At 38.2% G+C, this 10007-nt stretch overlaps 1 protein-coding gene across 1 annotated transcript; it reads left to right on the forward strand.

Annotated features, from left to right (window-relative positions):
• On the forward strand, window positions 1–9783 carry atg4c (autophagy related 4C, cysteine peptidase). Its single transcript, XM_038694844.1, has 10 exons — window positions 1–76; window positions 669–752; window positions 1169–1399; window positions 3394–3733; window positions 4717–4787; window positions 5768–5970; window positions 6230–6308; window positions 7083–7159; window positions 7641–7760; window positions 8201–9783. The coding sequence occupies exons 1-10, from the start codon at window positions 1–3 to the stop codon at window positions 8366–8368; spliced, it is 1449 nt and encodes a 482-aa protein (XP_038550772.1). The 3' UTR covers window positions 8369–9783.
• Window positions 9784–10007: the final 224 nt, after the last annotated feature.

Genomic DNA, 10007 nt, shown 5'->3' on the forward strand with positions numbered 1-10007 from the left:
ATGGAGAATAAAGGGAGCGATGAGGTGGAAAAATTGAAGACAAAGTTCTTGTCAGCGTGGCATAATGTGAAGTACAGTAAGTAATTTGCTGAGACCCTTACACACAAACACCAGCCGTACAGGCTTAGTCCTCTCTATCCACTTGGTTTCTTTCCATGCATTACTGCTGTGCACAATCTTATTTTTGTGACAAAATTTGAATTTACCTTAATTGGAACTTGTAAAAGTGAAATGCAGAGAGCTTAACAATACAGTGTACTGCAGACACAAGATAATACACAAATAAAAACAAGCATCAGAGTTCAATGAGACAAGAGCCTAATGCTGTTGAGTCAGCCCTTAAAATAGTTCTTTGTCATACTGTACCATACATTGGTTTGTGTGTGACATTTTAGTTTTTCAGCTCACTAAGATTGAAGTTTCTGCTATGTTTCTTTTTATTTAGAAAACCAGTGTTTATTCACTGCCTTTTTATGTATCAGGAAGTGAAGAAAAACAGAATATTATAACAGGCAGGAATCTTGGAACCGCCCCAGAACATTGAACAATGGGTGTTTTAAAGTAGGTGTGCCAGTCAGCTGAGTAAGTAGGTCACCCCATAGTTTGTGTGTTTCTTTTTTAACCATCAATAAAACCAGAAAATATTGTCTTTTTATTGTGTATCTTAGGCTGGGCTCTAAAATCAAAGACCTCTTTCAGCAGAAATTCCCCAGTGCTTCTCCTCGGAAAATATTACCATTTTAAGGCTGAAGGTATGGTGTGCACACATATGCACAAACACAAAGGATAAAATTAAAATACACACTTAATCCTGTACCTTTAACACACTGTAATGAACTTCACATACATATGCACATATCTGACTTGACTTGAGATACAAGCTTTTTTTAGGGTTAAATCAATCAATCCATGTGTTTATTTGTGGATAATTCATCTATTTTTTGTATCATGTTTTGTGTTGTATGTATGTTTGTGACTCATAGTCAGTGTATTTGCAATGACACTGACATTAATGTACTCGCTACTTGTGCATTAGGTTAAAATCTGAAATAGAAATTCATAATGCTTGATTAACTTGAGCCAGAAAATTTGTCATCCCCGCAGACCACAAGATGAAAAAAGTTAACTGCAAATCTTGAGTGGATCACATGTCATTTGTTTGCCTCAGATATTGACAGTCCTACAGAATCCTGCGATGACGCCTCTGACGAGGACTTCATCATGGGGAATGTGGAAGCTTTCCGCAAGGATTTTGCATCCAGAGTGTGGCTCACCTACAGGGAGGAGTTCCCTCCACTGCCCGGCTCCACCCTGACCTCCGACTGTGGCTGGGGCTGCATGTTGAGAGCCGGGCAGATGATGCTGGCTCAGGCACTTATTCTGCACTTCTTGGGCAGAGGTGAGCGGAAGGATGGTACCGCACCTAAGTTACAGTGCAACCCTTGCAGTGATCTAACAAGATGTATTAAAAGTGTAGACAAAAAATGCCAACAGATTCTTCTCAGTTCAAAGTCACAGCTGGGGCTTGTAGCAGTTTAAAGCAGAGGTTCTCAAACATGGGGGTTGGGACCCACCAAGGATAAATCTGAGGGGTGATGAGTTGATCAATTGGGACAGGAGAGAATACAAAATCTTTTAGATCTTCTAAAGATGAGAGACTGGGGCTTGTAGTATATATCTACCTTCTTATTTAATATCCACAGTTGAAGTGCCTTTGACCAAGAGAGGAAACTGCTAGTATGGCAGGTATTTGGAGGGTGCTTGCACCCTGCAGTCCCAAGGTGTTCATTTATGGACCTACTGCATATGAATGTGGAGATGGGACATTGATATCATCAGCAAAAGTTTTCATTTTACAATAAAAATATCTAAATGGGACAATTTAACCAGCAGGTAAAAAAAATAGTAGCTGCATTTGATATGTGATGATGATATGTGTATGAACTGTAATTTAGACTCCAGGTCATTTTTGATTAGGTCTGATACTCATTTCATTTTGGAATGCACTGCAGCTGTGCCTCATTAAGTTTCTTTATTTACTTTTAGTTCAGTGTCTCTTTTGTAGCCACTTTTGACAGTTACCTCATTCTCAACCTGAAAGTGAACATTTAATTCAGTTGATGCAAGGCATTTAAAATGAGTGAATTCCTCATATCTTTGTCAGATCTATTGTCTCTGAAGTGTCCTGGACATTATGGGTCCACATAATGAGATGACTGCCAGTTTAATGCAGTCATTTAGAAAACAATATTTAAAACTTGTTCTTCTGTCAAATTTAAAATATGTCACTAATGAAATATTTCTCTATAAAATGACTAATGGCCACTTAAGGATATTTATTGATTAATTTCACTTTGATTCACTTTTGAATCAAGGTCATTTTCTTAATGCTTTAGACTCTGGCCCATTTTATAGCCTGGGCCACTCCCTTTTTCTCCACCTTCGGCTCCCACCCTGTTTGTAAGGCTAAGGCACGTTAAAGTGAAATACTGGGACGCTTAAACTTATAATTGAACAGAATGACACCTATTCTGTTTCTGAAGCGCACAAGGTTCTGTCTGTGTAAAGCAAAAACCTTAAATTTCATAAGTTCTGAAAGACTTTTTGTTCTCAGTGGTGATGCTCTAAATGGATCTTTGATGTGTTGAATAATCGGGTTCAGAGATCCTCATAGATACCTGGTCATTTCATAATTTTCCATAACTGATATCAGGTTTAGAAAACATGTAGGCTTTTCTGGCACTACAAGTAAGATCTTGATGTTATGCATGAATTGTTTATCTATGGTTTTGTCATTAACATTTGAGCCTATCCTATCATATCCCTAAAATTTCCTTCAATATTTTAAATCAAATCTCATCTCTAAAGCTGATGATACACGGGGCAATATTGCTGGTGGCAAGTCTGACTATGTTTTGAACAGATAGTGGCGGTGCGGGGAGGATGGCAGAGTGGCGGGAGAAGGCGATTACGGTAGTAATCTTTACTCATTACCATTGACAGCAACATTGCCCAGCACCATTGCTCTAAAAGTTGCTCCGTGTATCATCAGCTTAAGTATTGAGTTTTGTCAAAGGTGTTTTTGAGAAAGTGGCATCCACTTACGCCTAAAAAAATGTACTATTCTAAATTGGGATTATAAGTATGTATTAATCTCACTAATCTCAATCACTTACAAATATTTCAATAATATGATTTTCAATTAATTATGCCAAGAAACATGTAAAGTAATCCTATGAAATTTTTATCCACAGAAATATAGGATCAGTGGTTTACAAAATATGTTTCTAAGGTCTAATAACATTTGTATCCATAGGCAACTTTTTAAAAAAAAATGTTTTTCTCTAATGTTGATTGTAACTGAGGTTTTATACATGATTGATTCCTCCACAGACTGGACCTGGTCAAAGGCACTGACGCTCCAGCCTTTGGACACAGAGACGTGGACAACATCTGCAGCCAAGCGTCTGGTGGCCTCTCTGGAGGCTTCTCTGCAAGGTTCCCCCAGGCCCTCGAATCATGGATCACCACCCATGTACCAAGCCCAGGGCCAGGGATCTGCAGAGGAGGCAGATGCACATTGGAAAGAGATGTACCACCGTACTCTGGTATCCTGGTTTGGGGACAGTCCTTCGGCTCAGTTAGGCCTCCACAGGCTGGTACGCTTGGGCCTGGCAATGGGGAAACAGGCAGGGGACTGGTATGGGCCTGCTGTGGTAGCACACATCTTCAAGTAAGTCTAAAAAGTTTGATTTAAGAGGATACACATATCCACATGCACCTTCTGGCTTTGATCACAGAATTATTTATTATTCTTAAGGGCAAAGCAATCACAATTATTTTTGTTAAGTGATTAATCTATAGCAATCATATTAATTGGATCTATCATTTAGTATATACAATTAAAATTTAAAAAGTTGTGAATTTTACCGTGGTATTAAATGAAGAAAGCAAACTTTTCTATTCAAGAGGGTGTAACCAACAAATCATGTCATTTTTATTAGATAAATTACCTAAATAGTCAGTCGGTATAACCAAATTGTCATTATTTTCTGTATAACAACTAATCAATGAATCATTTTAGCACTATTAATGCTAATGTGCCATTATTTCATGCAGAAGTTTGGGGTATGAAATTAAATTTCAAATAAAGATGGAAGAATTTTATGACATGCTTGAAGTAAAAAAAAAAAAAGCTCTATGTACTGATATTACTAAGAACCAGCAGGATTGTCATGTTAAACTGTGCATGTTGTGAAGTGACTGTATAATTATTACACTTATTAGAAAGCCTAGGCATAGCTGTCCTGTGGGGGGCCAATGTATTGTGTGTTTGTGTGTGTGTGTGTGTGTGTGTGTGTGTGTGTGTGTGTGTACAATATATTAAATAACTCAAGTTGTATAAATATAATAATGCATATGAACTACCAACCACATCGGACATTGCTACCAGCCTCTTTATCAGCCTAGTAATGTTTCCATGTCCGTGTGTTATTATTTGATAAGATGCTCATACATTTCCAGCATCTCACTCATTCAGATATACTGTTGTAAAAATATCTTTTAACAGATATACTCATCTGACTCATTATGTTTTTTAAAACTAAACTGCAATATACATTATATAGCCCTGATGCTTACATAGGATATACTCTGCATGTAAACCTTTGAAAACCGTCACTCTCTCTGTGTTCTCTCTCTCTGTCTCTCTCTTAGGAAAGCTGTCGAGGAAGCGATGGACCCTGGCTTGGCGGGTATAACTGCGTATGTCTCCCAGGACTGCACAGGTATGAAAGATGAGCCTGCTGTTGATAAAACAGGATACTGGGCATGGCGCCCAAACTGACCCTTCTTTTTCCACCGTCTCTCTGCTGCTGGAAGACTATGGAGCTGCTTAGAAGGGTGACAGGAACCTCACTCCCCAACAAACACATCCACTACAAAAATCTATAACGTCCCACTCCAACCTCTTCTTAACCCCACTAACTTGGGTTTTGATTAATGTTTGTCTTCTCAATAGCCAGAGCAGAAGATAGCTCAAGCAAGTGTCTTGGTGTGTTATGAGTTTGATGTCAGAAAGTCACAGAGAGACAGTGGGAGTGAATTGAACTTGTGCACCATGACTGTCTGTACATAATGGAATTTAGGCCTCAGACAGTTATTGGATTAATGAAATATGATTTAGAATATAACATTTATCGTCAACAGTTTTGACAGTCAATTATTAATCTTGTATGTCCATGAAGATCTACATGATGCGAAACATTTATTGTTTTCTGCTTCTGAAAATGTAAGGAATTGCTGATTTTATAAATAAATTGAATCTGTTTGGGTTTTGGATCGGTTGGCTGGACATAAGAAGCAGTTTGGAGAAGTAACATTGGGCTCCAAGAAATTGTGACTTTTGGGACATTTCACTGTGTTTTGACATACTAGCCATTAAATGATTAATTGTTAATGTAACTGATAATTGTTAGTTGCAGGTAGCCATGAATATATTAAACCAAAAAGACTCACAAGTCAGACAAAGCATATTTGAAAAAAAAAAATGGATAAAATATGAATATTTTGGACAATTTGAAGAAGAACTTTGCATCTTTGGCAAACACATAACTGTAAAAACATAGCCCATATACTGCAAAAAACAGGAATGGCTACAAAAAGACAAGATTGAGAGCCTGATAAATAGACAGGATGGCTGATAGATTGACATACAGGGCAGACATGGAGGCAGACAAATGACCTTTGTTTTATTGATCCTCCATAGTGTACAGTGCTGATGTCATCGATAGCCATAGGGCACCAAGAGCAGGGCAGGCCTCTGGTGAGAGGTCAAATGCCCCTCCTTCCCTACAGAATGACCAACCAGTGTCAGCCTCCACCCCGTCAGATAGCCAAGCTGTCATCATCCTCATCCCTGTGCGCCTGGGAGGGGAGAAGACAAACCCTGAGTATTTTAACTTTGCAAAGGTGAGAGATACATGTGGATCAGTTTTAAACTCTTTTTAATATAATTTGATCATTTGGTGTTTGATCACAACATTTACACATATACACTCATAGCGGTAAAAGTTATTATCATACCATAAATAGGAAGTGGTCACTGTGGGGAATGGTGAGTTGAAAATATCTGTTTTACTGTAATATAGTATGTGGGAAACAAAATGAAAATATTTAGGTTCCCAGCCAGATGTACTTTGTATTTCTCTCTCCCTTTCTCTGAATTTAGAGCATATTGAGTCTGGAGTACTGCATAGGCATCATCGGAGGGAAACCCAAACAGGCCTGCTACTTTGTAGGATTTCAAGGTTAGTGTTAGCATAATGCAAAACAGAGAAAGACACACAGAGAGGTTGGTGTGAATAGCAGATTATTTTGCATAATATACCCTTCTTATGTGAAGAGACAAAGTAAGTTAATGTATTCCTGTTTGCGTGAGGAAAACGTAGAGGAGTGGAGAGGGAAGCAAGTGAAGCAACGCTTACTTTATTCTCTCTGACCCATCAAAGCCTCACCCATTTATCACAAGTAAACCTCCCAAGTTGTGAGCTGTAATTGATTTCCATAGGAGGCATGCATTAAATTTCATCCAGGCCCCAAAGTGAGCCACTCTTCATCACCTTCAGGAGCCAGGAGGAACCTTCAGTTGTACATCTTGGCAGTCAATATTTACGCATTTACATTTTACCAATTTGAAATACAGTGGTGGATGATGTCTAAATGACAAGCAATACATTTTCCCTGCCAAGGCGCAGCTCAGCGCAGCATTTATCTTATGCAAATGGTCGAATATAATTGCGTGTTTGTAAAAGTAATTCCCCCACACAAAAATTAAATGACAACCTCTTTTTTGTGGGTGTAAAGAATGTGCTTGTACAAACGCATCTGATTATGCAGAATTTAATCCACCCTGGTGGATATTAAAAAGAAACAACCTTCTGGGAGGCATATTTGACGCACACAAGCCTAACAGTAGGCCAAGCGGGTGACTTTGAGCTACTCTGCATAGAAATTGGAGAGAAGTGCGTTTTTGTAATAATCCGATGTTTTTGAATAACTTGTCTTTTGTTTTGTCCTTGCAGATGACAGCTTGATTTACATGGACCCTCATTACTGTCAGTCTTTTGTGGATGTCAGCACAAGCGATTTCCCTCTCCAGGTAATGTGAAATTACACAGACGAGCTGACTGGGTCCCCAGTAATGTGAATTTAATAGTTTCTGTTAGTACTTAAGGGTATGAATCTTAAAGCAGCCCTCGGCCCAATTACAGAGTCCCTATCTGCTGATTTATTTGCTGCTCAGATGTGTGAAGCTGCCACTTAAGAGAAATACTGCAAATACTGGATCAGGTAGTGTGAGCCTGAATATTTCAGGACCCATACATAAAAATCAGCACCCAGTACTGTAGAGCAACTTTGTTTTATGCTTTTGCATGCAGTGTTATACAATGTGACAACACACCAGAGTTGTAAATTTATGGATGCTGTGACAGCAGATAAATAGGATTTCACTCATCAAATAATGCAGACTACATCTTATTCGCTGTTGACGCTGGCATGGAGTGTATGTATTCCCCCTCAGTTGTTGTACAATATTTGGCCCTTCAGCTAGATGAATATTTTCTAATGTTTTTGTTTAGTCATATCATTGCCCCTCACCAAAGAAGATGCCTTTCAGCAAGATGGACCCAAGCTGCACCATAGGTTTCTACTCTAGAAGTGTTGAAGACTATGAGAGAATCAGACAAGAGCTGTCTAAGGTAAGGAATAGTACTGCCTTAACACAGGACTCCTTAAAATCACTTCACCACTGCCAAAAGTTCACAGTTACTATTATCACAAAGGTTAATTCATTTTTGTACCCTGAAAAAATGTGTGATGAGGTTGACCAGTAGATTCACCACTAGGTGGCACCATTTGGCCATGAATCTGACAGAGTTCTTACTTTGCTTCTCAAACCAGTCAACATGTTGGCTAGATGGTGTAAACCAGTCTTCCCTCTTTAAACCTGTCACACTTCTGCTTAGAAGACTCTATAGAAATTATATTAAAATTAATATACTGTAATTTATCTGGTGGCAACACAAGAAAGAACATAAGATGGCCCTCATTAGGTTAAGTGATGAAATTCAAAGCAAACTGTTGTGAAATATATAGTATGGTGTAACACTAGCACTCCTCTGATCTGTTGTTTTTCCAGGTGCTGCAGCCATCGGCGAAGGAGAAATACCCCGCGTTCACTTTTGTGCAAGGTCATGGCAGAGATTACGACCTGTCGGCCAGCCTGACCCCAGAGAAGAGAGAATGGCCCTTCATCCGTGACCCGCGGAGGACGGTCACCACTGCTGGCGACTTTGTGCTGCTTTGACAGAGCTGTTTAAAAGACTACTGAAGGGGAACTTCTTCTTTTAATGAATGAAACTTCTTGATACCCAAAGCCTTGTGTCTGAGCCTGTTGTGACACTGAAGGTTGTGTAACTTTTTTTAACTCTAGTAATTCAGTTTGTGCGTCCTGGAAACTTCACTGTTGCAGAGCAATTCTTGCCAAAGCTATTACTAACTGGTATTTGTTGCCTGGCAATGTAAGCTTGCTGAACATTTTGTCAGTAAGCCTTGGGACATTGTTTTGGTGCTCTCCTTAATTTAGTGACATTTTTAGATACTCATCTAGAGAAGAGGAATATCTAGGGGAACACTTCATTTTACACCGTTATTTGTAATTTTATGGACTTAAGACAAACTGTTGATAGCGCCTATATCAACACATCAGATTTTTGGAGATTTCAAGGCTAACAGTGTCATAAAACAGTAACAGTAACTATGACTTAAATCAATGTTGGCCCACTTGAAAATCTTTTCACAGGGCTACACCTACAGTATTTAGTGTTTTCTGAAGTCTGTTTTGTATTAGGCTATGAGTAGTATTGTAAAAGCATTAATTAATATAAGCTAAGGGCTCTCTGAAGATCATTTCCAAACTTCTCTGCCAAAAACATTTAATCAAACAAGATTAATTCTTCACCCATCTGAAACACCTCAACAACAGAAGCAACAGAGACACATGCTTTAAAAACACATGTTGTGTGATGATATGACTATATGCTTGCAATAATGTGTTTCTGAGTGGTATTAATTTTGACTGGGTTATGCATCAAAGTGCAAGTGACCAGTTGTGACAGGAGATTGTCAAAGGGATAACATCAGCTATATCTCACTACGCGCTGTATGTTATACATTATTACTCAATTTACAATAGTATTCTTTAGATGTAAAAGTGTATACTACATATGTCTAACAAACATTTAGAGTCTTAAGTTAGATTCAGGGAATTGATATATTTAGTATAAAATAGTTGAATTTATTTGAAGTAGCAAACTACACAACCATAAAGAAATCAGAGGGATATTATTTCAAAGCATTCTTTCATACAAAATGGATTTTCTTTAACATTTTACATTTCATGTTATGTTTCTTACTATATTTCCTACTTTTGAATTTTTCTCCAGTAGTGAGTGACTAAATGATTTATTGGCATTCTTGAGATTCACTTTTATAGTTACTACACCTTAAACTAAAAGTGAACACGTATGCTAGAACACATTTTAGGCTACTGAACTTGATAACGCACTTTGAAATTCAAAACACTGAATTATTCTGAATTTTTTGTATGTGCTTTCCTGCATTACAACACTTGCATGGCTGTTTGCATAAATTAACTTATAGTGTATCTGAAAAATATTTTTAACACTGCCAGAAAAAAAGGAATAAAGTCCAAATATTTGACATCGGTTTGCTTCTTTTGGGTCCAATTGAAGAATTTGAAAAAAATTATTTGCTTCATTTTCAGTGCTAGATACAAACCTCAGTGGTGTGTTGAAATGTATTCAATCCCTTTCTCTCCCAGTCAAATGTAGTAGATTAAAACTAATCGTACGTGCTAACCATCTCTACAGCCCATTAACCAGGGACCGGAAAAAATGTGACCCAGTGACACTGGCGGCAACTGT

The sequence above is a fragment of the Micropterus salmoides genome, unplaced genomic scaffold (genome assembly GCF_014851395.1).
Source record: "Micropterus salmoides isolate LMB-PRFRI ecotype aquatic unplaced genomic scaffold, ASM1485139v1 Ms_hic_scaffold_3442, whole genome shotgun sequence".
Taxonomy (NCBI): Eukaryota; Metazoa; Chordata; class Actinopteri; order Centrarchiformes; family Centrarchidae; genus Micropterus; species Micropterus salmoides.